Source organism: Protomyctophum parallelum, assembly GCF_964188405.1.
Source record: "Protomyctophum parallelum genome assembly, chromosome: 13".
Lineage (NCBI taxonomy): Eukaryota > Metazoa > Chordata > Actinopteri > Myctophiformes > Myctophidae > Protomyctophum > Protomyctophum parallelum.
In genome coordinates, this window is record NC_139708.1 from 5211431 (window position 1) to 5233779 (window position 22349).

The following is a 22349-nucleotide window of genomic DNA, read 5'->3' on the forward strand; positions in this document are numbered from 1 at the left end:
TGCCTCTGATCGGCTCTCACTCACTACATGTTTGCAGCTCTGATAAATACGATGGCTGAAGTTAAAACCTCAGACAGAGGGGTCATTAATGTTTGCGTTAAAAACAAATATTGCTAGCAATAGTCAATCCATTATTCTCAATGAAAAACTTGATACGCCAGTCTTTGACTTTGCCCAGGCCTTCTATGTACTGAATTTAGCCTCTATGAATTTAGACTAGAGCTGGGACTCGATTAAAAAAATTAATCTAATTAATCAGAGGCTTTGCGATTAATTAATCTAGATTAATCGCATTTTAATCGCATATCAATATTCAACCCGAGAACAGCGAGAAACCTTTTTTTTAAATGTTTTTTGGTATCCCAGTGAATCAACGAATAGTGACTACAGGATACCACTCATTTTCAACATTTTACTGTCATTAATATACCTGTTGTGGAAATAATAATAAAAAGTCACCCCATTCTGTGTTGCCTAGAACTAGTAACAGTAACAAGTACATCTCAGTGACATCACAAAGCTGTACTTACTTCATATTGTTACTGTTTTTTGTCAGACCTCCAGTTCTAGGCAACACAAAATGGGGTGACTTTTTATTATTTCCAGTTTTCAGTACTATAGAAAAGCGCCCAGTGAGAAACGTTCCGCGGTGAAAAAAAAGGTGCGATTAATTTATCTGTAGTTAATCGCGATGAACTTTTCTGTAGTTAATTAATCTAAATTAATCGCAATTAGTCCCGGCCCTAATTTAGACAGCTGTTTATTTCACACGGAAATAACACAACCCCAAAAAACACTGTTCCAAGGAATAACATTTTATTCTCAAGGGGAAAAAAGTATTTTTGTACAATTATACTGCCTGAACAGCACGTTTACATTCAGGCGTTAAATTGCACATCATTTTTTTAATACAAAATAAAAATAAAAACAGGCTTTCACTTTACATTTCTGTCATAAGAAATAACTTCCAAAACTGTACATCAAGCTTTTTACAAAAGCACGTGGAGCTTCCAATTTACAATGTTCATTCACATTTTATACACGCATGAAACCAAACGGGTGTCTTCTGCTACATTTAAAACACTCCATAGTTCCTCTTCTGCTATGGCAGTCCTAACACATTCCACATTGGCTCACGGTTGGCTGTGAGTGCAGAGTCCAACCACCATGCTGCTTGGCAACATTCAAGAGCTCCGTTCTCTGTCTCAGAACAATTCATGAGACAGCAGGAGAGGAGAGGGGGGTCTGGGGGTCTGCGGACAGTCTGTCAGTCTAGCAGACCGTATCGTCCTCTCTCTCTCTCCTCAGGATCTCTACACTGTGTTTATCTTCTCCTCACCGTCCTGGGAGGACTCGTCCCGTTTCTCCAAGCGTCGGCAGGTGCGCCAGGGAAGTCAGTCAGTGTCCACGTGGCAGGGGTTGGTCCCCTGGCGCTGTGCCTCCAGGTATAGCCTGAGGAAGTCTTTATACCGCGGCGCACAGCCCATCCAGGCCTCTCCGAACCTCACCGTCCCTGTGAAGAGGAAGTCGCCCTCCCCGGACTTGACTCCGCACTGGAGGGGCATCTTCACCTGGCCGGTCCATGATCTCCTCGCCCTCACACCTCCGGACACAAACACCCGTGTCTTCTGCCTGTACAGGCGGCTGATGTCCACGGTGACGGATGACTGCTCCTCCTCGCGCTGGACCTTCTTGATGCTGCCCCGTGCCACTGTGAACCGGAACAGGAAGACTGCGTTAGCATACTGGTTCCACTAGGACAGGTCCCATTATGACCAGTGCTCAGTGGTGTGAAGTGATCAAGTAAATGGACTCAAGTAATTTGGAGGCATTTATTTCATTTTTATTTTACAGTATTTTCCTATTTGTACTTTTACTCCACTACAATTATTTGAATGTAATACATACATTAATAAGAAACTACTTCAACCCTACCCTATAATGGTACTTTAAGTATATTTTGATGCCAATACTTTTGTACTCAATACTCAAGTAAACACCAGACTTTTACTTCTGACCGGGCACCCATTTTGGTGTCGGCATCATGTTATGATTTAGCTATTGAAAAATAGCAGATCTACAAGCTCATATCGCGCCACCGAGTGGCGCGATACGAGCTTGTAGGTCTGCTATTTTTGAAAAATCGAAGAGCGACTGACATTTTTTAGAATCTGATCTCAGGTCAGAATAGGTTTAATCAGACCAGTGTGTGTCCGGCGGAAACCTCGTATGAATCTGATCTCAGGTCAGAATGGTTTAAACAACTTACCGAAGTCACTGGTGCAGACCGCTAGCAGCGTCTCAGCGTCTGTGCACGGCTGGCAGGGAGCTGCGGAGAGAGAAAGATTGAGAATGGGTTACATTTTTTGCACACTAGTCTACGACGACTACAGAAAACAACAGAGGGAAACTTTGATTCCCTACCCCATGTAGAACTATAAAAAAAATAATCAAACAGCTCACAGTTTTCCACATTTTGGTAACACAGCTGTGTGTGCTGCCTGCCTGCGTGCGGCCAGCCAGGCATGTGGGGCTCGTGGCCTTCGCGTATGCACCACGTTCATGGTAATTAATTTCCGCCCCGTAGACGGTTTATTTATTTATGTGGACAGCAGAACGGGAGTCGGCTGTCATGAGCTCTGGGTTTTACACCAAACAGAGCTGGATGCAGAGCCTGCTGGCAGTGAAATAGCTACTCACTGGTCATTAAAAAAAATGCAGATGAGTGTGTATGTGAGTGCACGCATTTGCGCGTGGGATCACCTCGTTCACCCCCTGTCCCCACCAGAATAGGAACCCTTTGACACAACAAATGAGAACCAGATGAATGGGATGGCATGAGGAGAGCAGAGAGCAGAGAGAAGGAGGGCTACGTCTCTGCTTTGTGCAGTGCTGGTGCGCTCCAGCAGGTTTGTTGCCTGCTGGGTCCATTGACACAAGTCCCTAAACCATTCCAAACAGCAAGCGCACCCGTCAATTGCAACCTCCAGTTGAGTCAACTATAATGTCACTGGTCTGGTACGCACTACGCAGACAAATCCAGGGTATTAGTCTGACTCTGATGGCATAGAAATGGGCCCATATGGGTCAACAGTGAAGATAGCCAGGAAATAAGAGACCATTACAGATGAACGCTTAACAGTCAAAACAATGAATGGCCCACATTCGACATCAGCACCTCTCCTCTCCAGCACCGCTTGGTTTGAACCAAAACAAGAACCTCTGCCAGAGGGCAAATAATTGGGCGTAGGAGAGAGAGAGAAGAAAAAAAAACGAATTAACTGAAATAGCCTCCACTGTGACCAGACCTTTGAAAACGTCTGCCCTATAGGCCAGAGTTCACCTTTGACTGCAGCGGTAGCAGCGTGTCAGCTGGGTCTGCCTAGGCTCCAGGAGGCTTTGAGTGTTTTACAACAGGAGAAAGGGCCCCTAAATGAGAGCAGTCAAGTCAATGATTAGTTGACTCAGGTGGCCCTGTGGCCGGGCCTGTGGGGGGGGATGCCTTTATTAGTCCTGGACATGGTGCGTCTTTAGCGTCCAAGTGGCCCACAGGGGCAGGTGGGGGAGTCTGGGGACCATAAGCCAGCCAGCAGTGGGCTGCTGAGGGAGTGGTGACAGTCCTTACTAATCATTTGTGTTCATTTCATCTACTAAAACTAGGACGAAAAATGTGTCGGCGACTACCTTTTTACCAAAATACATTTTGGTCAACGCCACTGTAGATTTAGTCGACTAAAACCTTATGGTATTTAGTCGACTACAACTAGACTAAAACTAAAACTTTTCAGATGACTAAAATATGACTAAAACAAAATGAAATTTTATTCAAAGGACTATGACTAAAACTAAATAAAATAAATTGCTGTCAAAATCAACACTGCCTGTGAGGGAGACCGATTTACAGTTCAGATAGATGGAGACAATGTCTATCTATCAGACTCATCCAAATTCATAAACGCAGGTGTCTGCGAGACTTTTGGTGCAGATATATATATGCCCGCCGAGACTAAATGAAGACACAGATCCTGAAAACACGTCTTGCTATATGGAAGGGGCATGTGACCTCTGTCATATCTTGGGGGCGAGTGTGGGGGGGGGGGGGGGGGGGGTCTTATTTTTAGCTGGCCTGTCTGAAGTCAGGGGGCATGAGGGCCGAGGGGAGAGCATGTCTTAGGTCAATTTGTGTTGCAACCCAAGGCGCCGGCGCATCACCGGCGAGTTCGGAGGTCACACAACCACAGGGCTTGGGAACAGCTGGAGAGTAGGAGAGAGTTCAAAATGGCCAACCGACCGACCTCGCCCTGGAGCCTTGGGCCCAGACCGGGGCTCTTTGATGTGAGCTTCGCCTGCTGCCTCGGCATAAGAAGAGCCAAAGCGGGGAGGCCTGATGTTATGATTTATCCTACGATCTACAAATCCAACGATGCGCCGTAGTCTCGCCATGAGTTGTGAGCTTTGTGGATCGGCTGTTTTGGATGCGCGACACCGCCGCACGACAGAGTGTATAATTAGGCATAAGGGTATAGGCCCAAACCCAAAGCAGAGCGGAGCTCACATGTCAAGACATGAAAAAGAACCGCAGGAATGGGCTGGCAGCCGAGTCAGCATCTCTCCCTTGGCCCAAAACGCACGCTGCACCACTCTGATCGGAACCACTTCACAGGACCCGAAAGAGGGAGGAGGGCGGAGAGGGAGGGGTGGAGGGGGGATCGACAGCGTCCCTGCAACATCTGGGCCCAGATGAATTCCGACCTAATGGAGCACGACTCAGTAATACCACTCAGCAGCACAGAAGAGAAGCCACTTCAAACAACGGGGAGGAGAGGGATGATACAGGAAGGGGTGGAGGAATGAAAAAGACAACGGAATAGGAAAGGACGAGCGGAGAGGACGGAGAAAACAGGCGAAAGGAGGCAACGGGGAGAAAGTTGCAGGAGATGGAGAGAAACGGGCTCCGTGAGCTCGAAAATAAAAAGATCCTCTCAACATCTGGTGAGAGAGAAGAATTCCAAGCTTACGGAGCGGAACTCAAACCCGGCACAGTGGGTCAGAGAGAAGAGGAAGGGAAAGAGGGGGGGAAAATAAAGAAATAGTGCAAAGAGAGAGAGAGAGAGAGAGAGAGAGAGAGAGAGAGAGAGAGAGAGAGGGAGTGAGAGAAGCACGCATCCATCCACCCGTCCAAGGAGCCTGCGCCAGAATGCACATGACACAAGACTGCTGTCTCCGTGAGTCATCCCGGCGCTATGTCAGCCCTGGCCAGCCACACCACAACACTGGCTCATACCGCAGAGCCGCTGAGCAGAAGAAAGTAATCTGCTCAAAACAAGTCCTCAAACCCTCCCCACCTCTGTTTTATAGACTGGCGTGTACGTCGTCGCACCGCGGTGTGGCTGGGAGAAAGCGACAGAGTCGCTTGAAAATCAATTGTTGAAAACCTGCTTAAGAAGACTATCACACTGTCTTCAATAATAATAATAATAATAACGTAGCTAATAATGTAGTCGTAAAGACGTGAACCCAGAGAAGCGGTGAAAACAGCCGTGGGCTTATATTTTGCTTTGTGTGGGGGAAAGAAGGGGAAAAAAACACAGTCGCTGCACATTTGCGCAGCTTGAAGCTGGGTAGGTTTGGCAGGTACACAGCGTGAAAATAGAAGGCTGTTTTTAAAAGGGAGGCCCTCTGTTTGACTGCGCCCCCCTCTTCACACAGAAACCATCGAGGACAACGTGGAGCTCAGCAGCAAAACTCTCCAGTCAACTTTGGCTCGGTTGCATAACTAGTTATTAAGAGCCATCTAATGCGTGCGTGTGGAAATTAACTGTGCAAAACACCGACATTTGATCCAAGAGGACGTCAAGTTTCATAAAGACTGAAGATCCATGGGGGATTATATGTTGTTACCGAGAGTGAAGCTTTAATATTGCAAAAGACTACACAGTTTCAAAAACAACAATGGGGAATTAAACAGACAAATAAACAGATTTGAGGGAGGAGGAGCAATCTGTTGAAACAAGCCTACGATTTCCAACTACTCATAAACCTTTCCACCAGTAGATGGCTGTATTTAGTGTAGCCTACAGCAAGACACAGAGACAAACCAGATTCTACACGGACTCAATCAAAAGGTGGTCTGCACAGACTCTGCAGACATATTCTATAGCTTAATAAAATACATGGACCCCTAGGGTCCCTATTCCAGGCATGTCATAACAGTTAAACATTTGACGGATCTAGCAGATCTAAAAGCTCACAACAAAGCATCGCAACGACTGTGAGCTTGTAGATCACCAATTTTTCTTCAAAGAGATTTGTTTGAAAAGGGAAGGGACCATTCAGTAGCAGTACAGACTGGGGGACGCAGGTCAACAACGGGTTTAAGTGGTCAACTAAAAAAAGGAAAACAACAATGATAAAGTGTATAATAAGTATGCATAGTATAAAGGTCTATTCATACTCCAGTTTTAGGTGATAACAGAGCGATGTGTTTTTGGTGAGCGCCGAGTGGCTTACCACCGTGGCGTGACGTCATGTTGTAGTTTTCGGTGGTCACCTTATCACCTAATAGTGGAGTATGAGTAGGCCTTAAAGGTTTTATGACATTCATTTTTATTTATTTTTCTTTTTTCTTTTAGGTTTTATGACCTCAATTACACCCAAAAAACCTGAACTTTGAACATTCAGTGGATTTTCTGTGGTCTGAAGTTTTCTTTGGGGTTTTTTGGGCCTTTTGAGCTACAATGAAAACAGGCAACACAGTGAAACATCTGCTGGCAAATCCCATTGACATATATGGGATTTGCAGTAAGTGATGTCACTTACTGCCGGCAAATCAGAGCACCTGTTTGAGCCAGAAAACCCCAGATCACAGAAAATCTACTGAATGTTAAAAGTTCATGTTTTTTGGGTGCAATTGAGATTAGAAAACCTAAAAAAAACAAGAACAATTCCAAAACCTTTTTTTTAATGTCACAATCCCTTTAAGATTCTGCTGTAGTGCAACATCATAATAAGTAAATAAGAGACAAACAATCTCACCAGAAAACGAGTGGACACTGGCCCCCGCCGGCCTGCTGCTGACCAGCTCATACTGGAAGGCCGTGATCCGCCGGCTGATGTCCATGTGCGGGATGGCCTCGATGAAGAGCGCCCCCTCCTGGATGCCGAAGCAGTGCACTTTGCCCCGGGCCAGGTCCTGCTCGCGCAGCAGCAGCCGCAGCTTGCCGGTGCGGTCCAGGTAGATGTTGGTGCCGTTGGACTCCGCCGACGGCTTGATGCACACGGAGAGGAGGGCGGCGGCCGGGGAGGCCGTGTTGGGCCGCAGGTTGACGATGATGGCCCCCGTGGGGTACAGCCACTCCAGAGAGCCCTGGGAGCAGCGCAGGTACACCTGCTCCACGTCCCGGGCATGGCCCTCGTGAGTCAGACCGCTGGAAGGAGAGGGCGGACAGGATGGTCAGGGGTGGATAGTAACCACGTACATGTACTACATATACTGTACTCAAGTACAATTTTTAGGTATTTTTGAGCCCCTCCTATATTCAGCTATTAGTGTGGATTTTCCTCTTACACAAATTTCCATTGACAGCTAAGAGAGAGATGAAGCAGGGACCCCTTAGCTAAGAGAGAGATGAACCAGGGACCCCTTAGCTAAGAGAGATGAACCAGGGACCCCTTAGCTAAGAGAGAGATGAAGCAGGGACCCCTTAGCTAAGAGAGAGATTAAGCAGGGACCCCTTAGCTAAGAGAGATGAAGCAGGGACCCCTTAGCTAAGAGAGAGATGAACCAGGGACCCCTTAGCTAAGAGAGATGAACCAGGGACCCCTTAGCTAAGAGAGAGATGAACCAGGGACCCCTTAGCTAAGAGAGATGAACCAGGGACCCCTTAGCTAAGAGAGATGAACCAGGGACCCCTTAGCTAAGAGAGATGAACCAGGGACCCCTTAGCTAAGAGAGATGAACCAGGGACCCTTTAGCTAAGAGAGAGATTAAGCAGGGACCCCTTAGCTAAGAGAGAGATGAAGCAGGGACCCCTTAGCTAAGACAGATGAAGCAGGGACCCCTTAGCTAAGAGAGAGATGAACCAGGGACCCCTTAGCTAAGAGAGATGAACCAGGGACCCCTTAGCTAAGAGAGATGAACCAGGGACCCCTTAGCTAAGAGAGATGAACCAGGGACCCCTTAGCTAAGAGAGAGATGAAGCAGGGACCCCTTAGCTAAGAGAGAGATTAAGCAGGGACCCCTTATCTAAGAGAGAGATTAAGCAGGGACCCCTTAGCTAAGAGAGATGAACCAGGGACCCCTTAGCTAAGAGAGATGAACCAGGGACCCCTTAGCTAAGAGAGAGATGAACCAGGGACCCCTTAGCTAAGAGAGAGATGAACCAGGGACCCCTTAGCTAAGAGAGAGATGAAGCAGGGACCCCTTAGCTAAGAGAGATGAAGCAGGGACCCCTTAGCTAAGAGAGAGATGAACCAGGGACCCCTTAGCTAAGAGAGATGAAGCAGGGACCCCTTAGCTAAGAGAGATGAACCAGGGACCCCTTAGCTAAGAGAGAGATGAAGCAGGGACCCCTTAGCTAAGAGAGAGATGAAGCAGGGACCCCTTAGCTAAGAGAGAGATGAAGCAGGGACCCCTTAGCTAAGAGAGAGATGAAGCAGGGACCCCTTAGCTAAGAGAGATGAACCAGGGACCCCTTAGCTAAGAGAGATGAAGCAGGGACCCCTTAGCTAAGAGAGAGATGAAGCAGGGACCCCTTAGCTAAGAGAGAGATGAACCAGGGACCCTTTAGCTAAGAGAGATGAACCAGGGACCCCTTAGCTAAGAGAGATGAAGCAGGGACCCCTTAGCTAAGAGAGAGATTAAGCAGGGACCCCTTAGCTAAGAGAGATGAAGCAGGGACCCCTTAGCTAAGAGAGAGATTAAGCAGGGACCCCTTAGCTAAGAGATATGAACCAGGGACCCCTTAGCTAAGAGAGAGATGAAGCAGGGACCCCTTAGCTAAGAGAGAGATGAAGCAGGGACCCCTTAGCTAAGAGAGAGATGAACCAGGGACCCCTTAGCTAAGAGAGATGATACAGGGACCCCTTAGCTAAGAGAGATGAACCAGGGACCCCTTAGCTAAGAGAGAGATGAAGCAGGGACCCCTTAGCTAAGAGAGAGATGAAGCAGGGACCCCTTAGCTAAGAGAGAGATGAACCAGGGACCCTTTAGCTAAGAGAGAGATGAAGCAGGGACCCTTTAGCTAAGAGAGAGATGAAGCAGGGACCCTTTAGCTAAGAGAGAGATGAAGCAGGGACCCCTTAGCTAAGAGAGAGATGAAGCAGGGACCCCTTAGCTAAGAGAGAGATGAAGCAGGGACCCCAACTACATATTGTATAAAACTGCATCATTGCAGATTAAACTTTTTTAAGTGTTTGACAGCACTGCATGTTGGATTCATGCTAATGTGTATTTTCAGACATTTAACCACTTAAACCCTCAGTAAACCTGACCTTTCACTACATAGTCTGTACATAGTCTACCAAACCTCTTTGCCGAATATAGCCAATCTAGAACGGCTATTTTCGTATTTTTATATATCGTGCATATCCTGTCAATAACCTGTCCTGTACCCTTTCCTTGCAGAGGTTAATTTTTTGTTAAGAGCCAAGTTCCTCTTGCGGCACCGAGAGTGGTCAGATTTGAGCCTGAGCTGACTAGTGTGAGCCAAAGGGGTCGTCAAGGTGAAGGCCCCAGGCCGGCCTGTGTGAGTAATATGGACATTACACCAACATTCCTCCTAAAGCGTTAAGGCTAAAGCCCAGCAGTGCACAAGACCGGCGGCATGACCGGTCACGAGCCACTGCAGCTAAAATGACCCCAGCTCCCGATACAAAGTACTCCCTTATAGAACCATTGTTCCCCTCCAGAGCTTTGGCAGAAATGTGGCCCACTGGCTGCCTGCCTCTGGGAAGAGCTTGCCTTGCAGCAGCATTGGGATGAAGCAGGGAAGATGACATGGGGGACTTCTTTCTGAACAGACAACAGTAGCCTGGGCTCTGCTGCTGCATGCAAGTGCAAATGAAGGTCACGCCACCGAAACTCCCCTTTGCTTTCATGCCACCAAAGAGAGTGGAAGAGACTTGTCCAGGCAGCGCTCTGGACTCTGGCGCCAACATGACCAAATGACTCCCTCCAGAACTTAATGCCTGGTCAGGATTTAAAAAAATAAAACAAAACTCCAGCCTGTCAGTCATCCTGTGGCAACGCCAGAGTCAGGAAACCAGCGGCGTTCTATACCAGCGTTGCGGATGCCAAGCCAGTGGTTGGACTCTAGGGAGAAACACCCAGTTTCTTGAAAATGAGATGCTGAAATTCAAATGTGCCATAAAGCAACCCACCGTGGCACATGTTGAGCATATGCAGCTGAAAGCCCCATAACCAGCTTCTCCTCAGCATGCCTCTAATTAAGACTTTTTTAACTTCATCATCTCTGCATGCAATTAGAGGAGATTAGTCAAGAGTAAGTCTAATGAACAACAGATTATTGGTTATGGGCTGGAAGTGCTGCATTTTGCCTACTCCTTCTGACTGGGGGATGAAAAACTAAACCACACGTTTTGAGGCACATGCATTTAAAAGTGCAAAACAGATTCCTGCAGATGTTGGATGGGATTTTCAAAGAGGTGAAACTTTCCACCATGTGGTATTGAGTCTGCATTGACAATCATTCTTATATCCAGCCCCCCTCCCCCAAGAATGATAGAAAGCAGAAAAGGAAAAATCACATTAAGGCTTTGGAGCAGTGCAAGAATAAGCAACTTCTGAGCATTCCATAGCCTATACGTTTATGGCCTATCCTTAGTTATTATAAACAAGTCGAAATTAAATAAACAACTGATTTAAATACAATAAACAACTGATTTCTCCTCCTCTATAAATACATTGTAGCCTATCATGGTCATAATAAGCTTGTTTTGCTATTTTGATGCGAGGCACCGATTTCATCATAAGTGCTGAAACGGATGGAAAAATGGTATAGAACTATATGAATGCAAAATAAATGAACAGCTTAGGTAGGTTAATATGTTGCTTGGCATCCTACGTGAAATACAATGTAGGCATATCTACGATCGAGAGACTCGTAAAGCTGGTAACTCAACTGTCACAATCAGTCACTGATATAATCAAGAAGGCCACTTTCATCCCATTTTTACTTTACTTTCAACGCCCGCTCTAAAAGAAGACTAAAGAAATGACTCTTTCATTACCTGCCCTTCCAACTGCACTCGTCGCTTGAATATTGGCAGGATACAATCCGCAGGAGATGAGAGAGCACATACGCCAGTATCGGGGTGAGCATGTTTATCTCTCCCACTCACCGCCGCTTCTCGTTGCTCTGATCGCAACTATATAACTTTCTCCTCTCCTCAAGTCGTAAAACAGTACAATCCACCGGCGGGGCTCCGTCTACGCGATGTCTCCATGTGTCCAGACTATGGAGGTCTGTTGAATCTTTGAATACAACAATCTGAATCTTCGGATCGATTCTTCTGCGGTATAGTAATAGTAGTAGCGTAATAACTAGCCTCGATACCCAGGCTAACTAACTACACTGACTATAGTAAAAGTACAGCGAACACAGGCGCGCATTCAGCTCCTCCAGTCCAGTGCGCACAGCTGACAGCCCTAGTCCAGTCCCGATGTGTTGTGAGTTCCTTTCTATTCCTTCACTGTCTGGCGGTGATTACTCTGCCCTACGTCACACCCTGCCCTCACAGCGGGTTATCACGCTTGCGCACTGCGTGATCCCACACAGTTTAAAATACCCATAAACTCTACAGAACTACAGAATGGAACCAATTGGAGCCCATAAAGGCAGTGTTGTTGTGGTTCTCTAACTTTTTCGTGCCAAATAGCCTCCCCCCCATATTGACATGTAAGCCTATTTGGCAGCGGACCCCCATGTGTGAAAAGTTTTTTTCTGCCAGGGACCCCCAAGACATTATTCAAGACTTTAAAGTATTTTCAATATATAAAGCAGATTTCTGTAATAGACATAGAGTCATAAAATATGGATAAAGTAGTTAATGGTGTTGTGATGCTAGTATTATGCTAGTATTTCTTGGGACCCCCTGGAACCCCTTTGCAGCCAATTTTGTGTAGGCCTATATAAAATGTGATTTATGTCCACTCGGTTTTAAGATCCTGTTTGATTTTATAAGTTTATACTATAGCTGCTACACCAGCTTTGCCTTTGTATTAGCCTATAGCCTCCAGCATAGTTAAAGGTATATTCAGTGATTTCACTCAAAAAACCTTAGGTTTCGTTTTTGGCTGTGGGACCCAGCCTTTCGTCCAATCAGGATAGAGAGTCAAAAACGAAACCTAAGGTTTTTTGACCCCCAGGGGTTAACTGGGGACAGGGAGGAACTCCTTATATGGCCAGCACACTCTATAGTAGGGAGGATTATCACAACACAACAAAAAAATAAGTGATATTTGAATTAAGTGAAATCACTGAATATACCTTTAATAATTTGCCATAATCGCCTAACTTGAACTTTATTCAAATAAATGTAATCCCTTCATCGATCAACTTGTTTTCCAAATGGAACACAACTTGTACATACAGTATGGAGGTAATGCCATACGGATGGATCTACTCCCAATCGATGAGTCAACATGAACTAGTCAAGCTCCTGGGCGACATGTTCTTCCCTCGAAACGTGAAGTTTAGCGCGTAAAAAGCTGTGTGTGGCATCATGGGAAGAGAACCCGTTAGACGAGGAAAACCAGAGATGTTTGTAACTGCTACTTCTCCTCTGATTTCTTTTGGACATGGAATTGGTTGTGACTGGTTTCGGCTGGGCACATGTTCACACATGCACAAGTGTGTTGCTGTTTTGTCATTGCCCCACACACACACACACACACACACACACACACACACACACACACACTGACTGCATGCTGTTGTAGTCCACGCAGTGTTACTTCGTGTTGCAATGGAACCACGGGACATGCCTCGACACGGTGTCTGGAGATGCTTCACCAATGACACCTGCACACTTACACCGTCCAGGGCTACACCTGTATGTGTTTTTCAACAATGTGTGCACGTGTGTGTGTGTGTGTGTGTGTGTGTGTGTGTGTGTGTGTGTGTGTGTGTGTGTGTGTGTGCGTGTGTGTGTGTGTGTGTGTGTGTGCGCATCATGGCACAGCTACACAGACAATGAAAACAATGTCAAAGTAGTCCAGACTGTGTCCCTCCACCCTTAAAGCCAGCCCTATACTCTTTCCCACTGCTCCCCAGTCTCCCTTCCTCCGCTCGTCTTGTTGTTATTGCAGTTGCTTCATCATTGGCTCCACCGTGTCAACTCAAGAGTTTTTCCTCTCAATCTCCACCTGTCATCCATTTCAGTGGAGGCAGGGGGTGTTGGGGCAACAGAGAAAACCAAATCCCTGACAGATAGCGGGAGGAGGGGAGAAGAATGTCAGTTAATCACACGTTGTGTAACTGTTGTTGGTTGTAGTGTAGACTGAAACTTGGCAGAACAACAACACACTCAAATGGAGGTGGTGGCTATGAATTGATTAGAAATATAATGGTAAAAACATGAAGCATATGAACTCCATGAAGCCTGGAACACGTGGGTCAGAGAGAAGAATGGGGAGTAGAATGCAGATAGGTGGTGTGGTGGGGTGCTCCCCAGGGGTTGGGGGTTTGGACGGGAGAGTGGAGAAAGTTTTGGGGGAGGGTAAAGTTGTTTTTTTGTCAGGCCATGTTGTGCAGCTCCCTTGCTGAGCGTGACTCACCGTGCCCACAACTAGGCCCCAGGTGGAAAAGCAGACATAACGTAGATTGCACCTCTGGCAGGATGTGATTCTTTGTGTGTGCGTGCGCGTTATGTGTTTTCGTGTGTACTGCACGGGGCCTTGTCATCGCCTTGTCCTCAAATCCCTTCATTAGTTTGAACACTGAGCAGCTCTTGTGGTTCCTTACAAATTGTTCCTATGTGGGCAAATGCAAAACCAGGTATGGTACAAAACACCTGCGGAATGGAATCTGGGCTCATAAAATAATTAACCCATTGTTCGGAGCGGCATTATCTCTTTCTGGTGCACACGACACGATTATAATACATGTTGAACCATGCCGTTAGGGATCGTTACTGTTTGTGAAAGAGTACATTTTCAACATGTCTGATAAGTTAACAAGTGTTAGTTTCACTAATAGTCAGACTGCTAGTCTACTTACTGTACCTGTTTGCTTATGCTAAATACATATAAACAGTGCACTTAAGCATTGCAAGCATGTAGCAATATCTGGTGGTATGCGTTGGCAGATTGGAAGGTGCTGATATTATCGAGAGAGGCGGCCTGCCTGTCAACATCCCCCGTCTGGCTCCCTTCCAGGCTGTCACAAATGCAGCGGTGCTCAAAGCCGTGTCCATCATTGTTCACATTCCTTTCAGTAAACATGAGGAAACCCTGTAATTTTAAGTGTCAGACCACTATCTGAAAACAGGGGTGTTATTTGCTCTCATTCCAACACCTTATTCAGCTCAGCCGTATAGTTTTTATAAAGCTGCAAACAAAGGAGAACTTCTGGGACGGGACAGTAATAACCGTGCTCTGCATTCCACCACTGCTGACCTCCTTCAATCATCAGCCGTGCTCTTTGCTGGTTATCGCTGCTAGTAAGGCATTCATACATCCAGTCCGTAAAGCATCCATACAACCCGTCAGTGTGAAAGTATGTGGGAGGAAAGCAGCATATTTGAAGAATGCGCAGCAACTGTTGCGTCTCCGTCAAAATTCTCAGAGGTCTTTGCAATCCGAGGAAGACAAAGCTTGCCTTTTTGTTTTGTACTCGATGATGATGATGATGATGATAATATGTGCGTTTATATGACAATGAAAGACCAAGTGTAATTTTCATAGAATTTCTGTTAATGCCAATGCAGTGACACTGAATTTTTGTCTTGAGTTGTATTGAACCAAGACTACATAGAGAAGATAGATAAGCGCAGTCTGCGCAGAGGTCACTGCGGCCTTGTATGCAGTTACTTAGGCCTCAATGCAGTGACTTGCAGGAGTACAGTACATGCTTGCATTAGGCCTTGATGCATTCAAGCTGTATCCACTTCTCTGCCTTCTTATCCTGCTCTCAGCGGCTCATATAAATCTGAGGACTACAGCTCTGTGGGCTCACAGGAGGAATTTGGGTCAAAGCCCTTTCTGACAGGGCGCTCACCCTGGCAGGTGGGGGACTCTCATGAAAGCATGCAGCGCAATAAAGGGGAACTCAACTGTTCTCCCTGCCTTCAGATTTCACAGGGATCAGAAATGGCTTAGGGCCTGCGGATCCAGGTGGGTCTGAGGCTTGCAGAATTAGCCGATTAGCTACCCCTCGTGAAGAGCATAGCCTAGCAACAGTATGACCGTGCATGAAGGAATGGCTAATAAAAAAAAGCAGGGCTACAAGAGAAGAGGAAATATTGCAGTCAAGATACGTACTGTAGCAGTAAAGGTGGTAAAGTAATGGTGGTAACTCCACAAATGGAAGTGTAATATAGACAATCTACAAGCTTACAACAAATTGCGTTGTGAGATGTTGTGAGCTTGTATTTTTGCCAACTGTTTGCCTATTAGCATGCCCAAAATAGGGATGCTAGAGTTTATACTGTAGGCCAGTGGTTTTCAAAGTTGAGTCCGTAGTGGAGGATATTAAGCACATGATCGTTCACTTGATGGTACAAGCACCAAATTTGGCACACAAGTGCTTCAGAACCTACTATCTCAGAAAAGTACGTTGTCCACTTGAAAAAAACAAAATGGCCACCATTTTTCAAGATGGCCGCCAAATGAAAAGGGCCTTTTGTGGCGGTTCTGGACAACCGTGGGTCCGACCGACTCGAGACCGGGCACTGCACTCCCTGTGGGTGTGTGGAACGTGTGTGTCGAATTTGAAGTCGGTGGGGCGAACGGTTCTCAGGTTATGTGGATTACAGATGTACAGACACACACACAGACTTGAATATACAGTATGTCAATGGGCAATGCCCATTGGGGTTTTTTTTTAGATGATGGGTAGCCTCGGTACCAGGCTTTCATTTTAGTTGGTGAAAAAATTGAAAGCCTGGAGGAACGCATTGGCCGCTCTGGTCTAAAAGTGGGAGTCAACCCTTCCGGGTGGGCGTCGCTCCAAATGATGTGACGTAGCGCTGCACTAGGGGGGAGAGGAGGGGCCGGGGGTGACGGACAGATCGATGAGATCCAATCAGGGCGTGCGCAAATCTGAGCCGCGACCCGCCCCTCTAGACCAGAAACCTAACACGTTAGCTCAGGCTAGATGATGGGTAAGAACAGAGAGATGTGATGTCAGGTGGTGTGGGCTAAGAAGTGGTCAGGGCTATATGAGATGTACAGTAAGTGCAAAGAGAGATGGTGAGGGAGGGAGAAAATTATTTTGACCAGACAGTAGACAGTAGTGTAACAGGTTAAGGTGAGTATAGAGATGGAAATGTTCTAGCAAGAGAAGCCAATGTATTGAGAATATGGGACATAGTATGGGTCAGGAAATATTTGTGACAGAAGGCTACCAGTGAGAGGGAAGATGTATATGATGGTAGTGAGACCAGCCATGTACGGTTGGAAACGGTGGCACTGATGAAAAGGAGGCACAGCTGGAGGTGGCAGAATTAAGGATGGTTCTCATTAGGAGTGAAAAGGAAGGACATTATCAGAAATTACTGAATTAGAGGATCAGCCCAGGTTAGAAGGTTTGGGGATAAAGCAAGAGAGGTGAGGTTGAGATGGTTTAGACATGTGAAAAGGAGGGATGAGGGTACATTGGGAGAAGGATGCTGAAGATGTAGCTGCCAGGTAAGAGGATGGCGAAAGACGAGGTTTAAGGATGCTGTGAGAGTCTGAGAGATGACATGAAGGTGGCAGGTCACAGAGGAAGATGCAGAAAACAAAACCAAATGGGGTCCATGTGTGGTCCAGCCCTATGGAATGTAAAATTCAAGCATGTGCTAATGAAAAGTATTTAAAATATATAGTTTTGATGCTCATCCTAGATCCTACTACTATAGGGGATGCAAAGCAATATGTCCGTTTATCCGTCCGACTTCTCCTACCAAATCACTCCGTTAGCACACATCTCTCTATGCACAAAAAATGATGCATGCCACAGAAATCCATCTGCACTACATTGCATCCATGTCATATTTACTGTACAAATATTGCTTTTGTATGACATACTGTTATTGCACATTTCACTGTGACACAAATTACATTACAATTTCCACATTAACCGACCCCTCCCCTTTTCCCTGCACGTACACACACACACACACACACACACACACACACACACACACACACACACACACACACACACACACACACACACACACACACACACACTGTACTGTACAGTACACTATAGTATGTTACAGTACAGTATGGTAAAGTACAGTACGGTACAGTAACGTGCAGTATGGCATGGTACAGTATGATACCATAAAGTATGGTACAGTACAGTATGATGCCGTACAGTACAGTACGGTACGGTACAGTACAGTAAAGTACAGCACGGTACAGTATGGTACCATGCAGTACAGTACAGTACAGTACAGTACAGTACAGTACAGTACAGTACAGTACAGTACAGTACAGTACAGTACAGTACAGTATGATACCATACAGTAAGGTACAGTAAGGTACAGTATGGTACCATGCAGTATGGTACAGTACGGTACAGTATGGTACAGTACAGTACAGTACAGTACAGTATAATACCATACAGTAAGGTACGGTACAGTATGGTACAGTACGGTACAGTATGGTACCATGCGGTACAGTACAGTACAGTACAGTACGGTACGGTACGGTACTGTACTGTACTGTACTGTACTGTACTGTACTGTACTGTACTGTACTGTACTGTACTGTACTGTACTGTACTGTACAGTATGGTACAGTATGGTACAGTATTATGCCCTACAGTGCCGTACAGTATTATACAGTAGTATGGTACAGTACATCACAAAGGTATAGCCAAATATATGCTGAAATGCAAAACCAGTCTAATTTTGGTGGCCATCTTGAAATATCACCGCCATATTGGATTTTTGGATGGCTCGGTTTAAAAAGTTAAAGAGTTGACCAAAGGAATGTTCATGGCAAATGTCACGCTTGTATCACCAAGCGAACAACCGTTCCAATGATCTGCTAATTGCACAAATTCTGTGTGTGTGTACGTCTGTAATCCACGTAACTCGAGAACCGTTCGCCCCACCGACTTCAAATTCGACACACACGTTCCACACACCCACAGGGAGTGCAGTGCCCGGTCTCGAGTCGGTCGGACCCACGGTTGTCCAGAACCGCCACAAAAGGCCTTTTTCATTTGGCGGCCATCTTGAAAAATGGTGTCCATTTTGTTTTTTCAAGTGGACAACGTACTTTTCTGAGAGAGTAGGTTCCGAAGCACTTGTGTGCCAATTTTGGTGCTTGTACCATCAAGTGAACGATTCTCATGAAATATGGACTTAATATCCTCCACTACCGGGGACCCCCAGGGGTGCCCAGCAGAATGCTGCATCAATATCACCTTACCATCTACAGTACAGGCTCATGTGAGCTTCATGTACGTAGATCTGCTATTTTCCAAAAATATTTTTGAACACAAATCTTGAATGCAGTCCCTGGCACAAAATATTTTCAGATGGGGTCTGTGGCCAAATACATATTAATTTGGGGGTCCTTCCTTGGCTTGAAAAAGTTTGAGCACCACTGCTGCAGGCAGCTATGTAGGGTGACTTCCTCCCTCCAGATTAGCCGCTGTGATCTGCTTCTCATGGCTTCCTGTGGAGACGGCTCTCTGGCCCACATCCCTCTCTTCTCCGCGGCCCCCCCTGGGACCAGAGTTTCCTTGATGGGTACACTCATTCCCCGATACGCTGGATCAGCCTGGGATGCCTGGGCACAAAAAGCGTCAGCCATTAGCCCTGCTGATGCTGGGTGACAGCCATGGTAGTTGTAGAGGCTGAAAGAGGGGGGGGGGGGGGGGGGGGGGGGGAGACAGCACTTTCTTTTTGTTCAGCCTTAAGTTCTCTCTCTCTGGCTCACACATTAGATCAACTCTATCTGCCCACAGGCTTTGGCATGCTTCCTTTGCAGTGCTACGCTTCTATACCTCTCCCAAACTGTTTTACATTGTGTTTAAATGTCTGTGACAACATTTTAACAATTGGCATCCAATCCATAAATGTTTTAGAAAAAAAAAAAATCTATTTCACATTGACCATGCATGCCAGATCCTGTGTTCAATCTTTCATAAGTTTGGAATTCCAAGAAAAATTATAATAAAAAGAAGCAACATAGATTTTTATGGAGTTGTAACATCGCAGGAGAACGTTGTCTGCATTCGATCAGAGAAGCGGTTATCTGCCAGTCATGAAGAATGCTTGCCAGACTCCTTGTGGCTGCTATAAAGAGATCCTTTTATTGGTCAACTAAGGCTATGTTTTTGATTTAGGTTTCTTCACTCTCTTAAGTTCTCCAAGGAGATACCTGCTCGCCGACTCCATGTGGTTCCAAGTGTTTAGAGTAAATCAAGAAACAAACATTTTTACACCATTTACCGCCCTGCCTTACGAGGGCCTGCTCAAAGCGCAATAAACGATATAAACACATTCTCACCAGATGCACCACCATCGAAACACATCCAACAGGCAAGGCTCTTTTAGTTTAACTGTCATTAACTAGACCATGTGTTTACACAGGCAGAGAGAGAGGGAACGAGGGGAAGATGAGGGCAGGAGAGGAGAACAGTTAGTCTATTGTGTCCATACACATTTTGCAAGTTTTATATAAGCACATGGTTCACCCTGGAGAGACAATCAACAAACTATTTTCGTACACAACAAACAGCCCAATCTTGGCGTCAAACCCTAATGCCAAACACTCTCCATGGACATTCTGCAGTGAGTGGTAGTATGGCGTATGGAGCAGAGTGACACAGAGGGGGTATTTAAGATTCTCTGGCAACCCGTTGAATGGATCTCATTCTGCCCGTAACAGGAGATATATTTCGGAAACCATATAGTTCCATTCCGTTCAGTGGCGCGGTCCACTCTGAAGGTGATATAGTCTTCTGATTGGCTAGCTGGTGACAGCCCTGGTTCGCATGTGACAGGAGGTGGCAAGGTTCGTGGGAAAGGTAGGGGTCATGGGAAAGGTAGGGGTCATTAGATGGCTTATTATGGCTAAATGTGAGGTCACTGGTCAGTGGTTACACACCTCCCTACAGCTATGTACAGAGAAGCGAGCACGCACGCACGCACACACACATTTATCTCTCTCTTTGCCTCATGCACTGACATGTCAATCCACACATGACCTGAATGCTCAAGCGAGAGCAGGAGGTTAGCATGGTCCATTGAGCTTGATGCCTCTACTTGGGACAAGCTGGAACCTCTCATCTCTAGTTTTACAGCAACAACATCGCCAGGGCTTTTAATGGTCCGCCGGGATGCTGCAGGTGCTTGGCCACCTGTCTCATTCGCCTCACTCACAGAAAGCAGACAATGACAGCTATAAGCGAGATAAAGTAGGCTGATGAAATATGAGCCGAATTAATACAGATATTATTGCAAGTAATGAAGTGAAATTTCTCCCCCTGCCACCTAGATAGTAGGAATTCTAGGAAAGTTTGTTACACACAGTAATTATGGTTTAGCTACAATGCTAGCTTCAGCTATCGAGTTGTGAAATTAAGTTATTATGTAGTAAAGCTTCCTCATAAAACCTAATGGCATCCCAAAAGCTGCTTCCTCTACTCATGCTGTGATATAAAGTAATTACTGTAGGCTATATATTGACTGTATCACTACTTGATTAAAAGTGTTTTGACTTGTCAGAGCACACAGACTATCTAATTATAATTAGATTTTGATCCCCTCAGTACTGGCGGGGCTCTGATGTTTTAGCACAACCACACCACCCATGGCAAAATTGAAACAGACAAGCACATTATTTTCCAAGGAAATGCCCCTCACTAAAATAAACGGAGCAAAGGCGGAAACTTTAGTAAGGCAAACTCAGCAATTGTATTAAGGGGAACATTCCTTTTAGCTTTACAGGCCTTAGTGCAGTTTTAGAAGTAGAGAGCAAGCTGGCCGTCTCAGGACATTATAAAATGGCCACATTTCATTATCATTTTCTTCCTTGGCATGCTGTGGAGGGATCATCTTTCTGATGAGGAACGGGGAAGGAAAAAAAAGCACTGCAGAGCTTAGCTGCGCTCAGTGCCAAGGCCTTGCAAAATACTTAATCCTCTCCTCTGGTTTTGCAGTCCCACATGAGGAAAAAACACCCAACACAACATGCCAAGACCTGAAGCATGACGTTTGAGCGAAGCCGCAACTAAAGAGTGACAAACAAATAACCTGTTGGGTCTGTATCTTACTGGATCCATCCTGAGGGCATGCTGGGAAGTCCGTCAGCGTCAGCCTGTGGTGAAACCAAGAGCCATTTTGAGCTCAAGGTATCCAGGGAACGCGAAAAAGGAAAATGGCTTCCCTGTGTAGACCACTCACAGTTTTAGCCGCAGGAAAGACAGAAATCTAACCACTCTATCAGTATCATTTTACGCAGTCATACACAGACACACCTAGTACACAAAATGATCTCTCAATATAAGCTTAACTGTGCTTCCCAGTAAGTGAGTCAGAACTGAAAATCAGCTTCTGGAAGAAATTATAAGGGTCATGCAGGGCTAAGATGCTATATCAAGTCTGCACTGGGGAATCTTCATCCCAAATGAGTGGATAACTGTTGCGTCTTAGCGTGTGACATTGTGTTTTCAGAAAAGGGTATTACTTTTGAGTAACCTGGACAGAGTTGAAAGCAGCTGAAGTGCTGAGTGTGTAGAACATGGAGGCTGTCTGTGGCTGTGGGATCAGCTGAAGGATCAGCTGAGGGATCATGGGGGCTGAGTGTGGAGGCTGTGCTCTGTGATCTCATTATTGTGCTTTGTGCGACCCGCCCGGCACTCCACTCCATTCTATTCCTCTCTCCACTCCATTCCACTCCACTCTTTGCCCGCTCAGCTGTATAGCCCATATAAAGCAGGCTCGGTTTCTGACGAAAACACACACCTTCTCAATGCCGTGGGGTTGAATCAGTGAAGTTGTCAGTCCGGTTTGTATCTGTCACACACGCATGATACACACGCACAACACACACTTGTGCAATTCATAAAAGAACGCACCCAGGCACTGATATCCAGGACATGCAATGACTCACACTCTCTGCACGCGTCCCAGGGCCCTGTGCTGCTGTCGCATGCAGA

At 46.0% G+C, this 22349-nt stretch overlaps 1 protein-coding gene across 1 annotated transcript; it reads right to left on the minus strand.

Annotated features, from left to right (window-relative positions):
* Positions 1-799: 799 nt before the first annotated feature.
* On the minus strand, positions 800-11695 carry metrnla (meteorin like, glial cell differentiation regulator a). Its single transcript, XM_083780518.1, has 4 exons — positions 11251-11695; positions 7036-7427; positions 2270-2329; positions 800-1711 (listed from the first exon to the last, which is right to left on the minus strand). Exons 1-4 carry the CDS (start codon positions 11340-11342, stop codon positions 1395-1397), a joined length of 861 nt encoding a protein of 286 aa, XP_083636644.1. The 5' UTR covers positions 11343-11695; the 3' UTR covers positions 800-1394.
* Positions 11696-22349: the final 10654 nt, after the last annotated feature.

What these genes read in the sequence shown, in the direction of transcription:
- metrnla (XM_083780518.1), bottom strand. Translation starts at nt 11,342, where the DNA reads ATGCTCACCCCGATACTGGCGTATGTGCTCTCTCATCTCCTGCGGATT. An exon ending in CAGTGTCCACTCGTTTTCTG is followed by an intron (nt 2,330 to 7,035) that starts GTGAGATTGTTT and finishes CTCTCTCCGCAG; the next exon opens with CTCCCTGCCAGCCGTGCACA. An exon ending in GGTCTGCACCAGTGACTTCG is followed by an intron (nt 1,712 to 2,269) that starts GTAAGTTGTTTA and finishes TCCGGTTCACAG; the next exon opens with TGGCACGGGGCAGCATCAAG.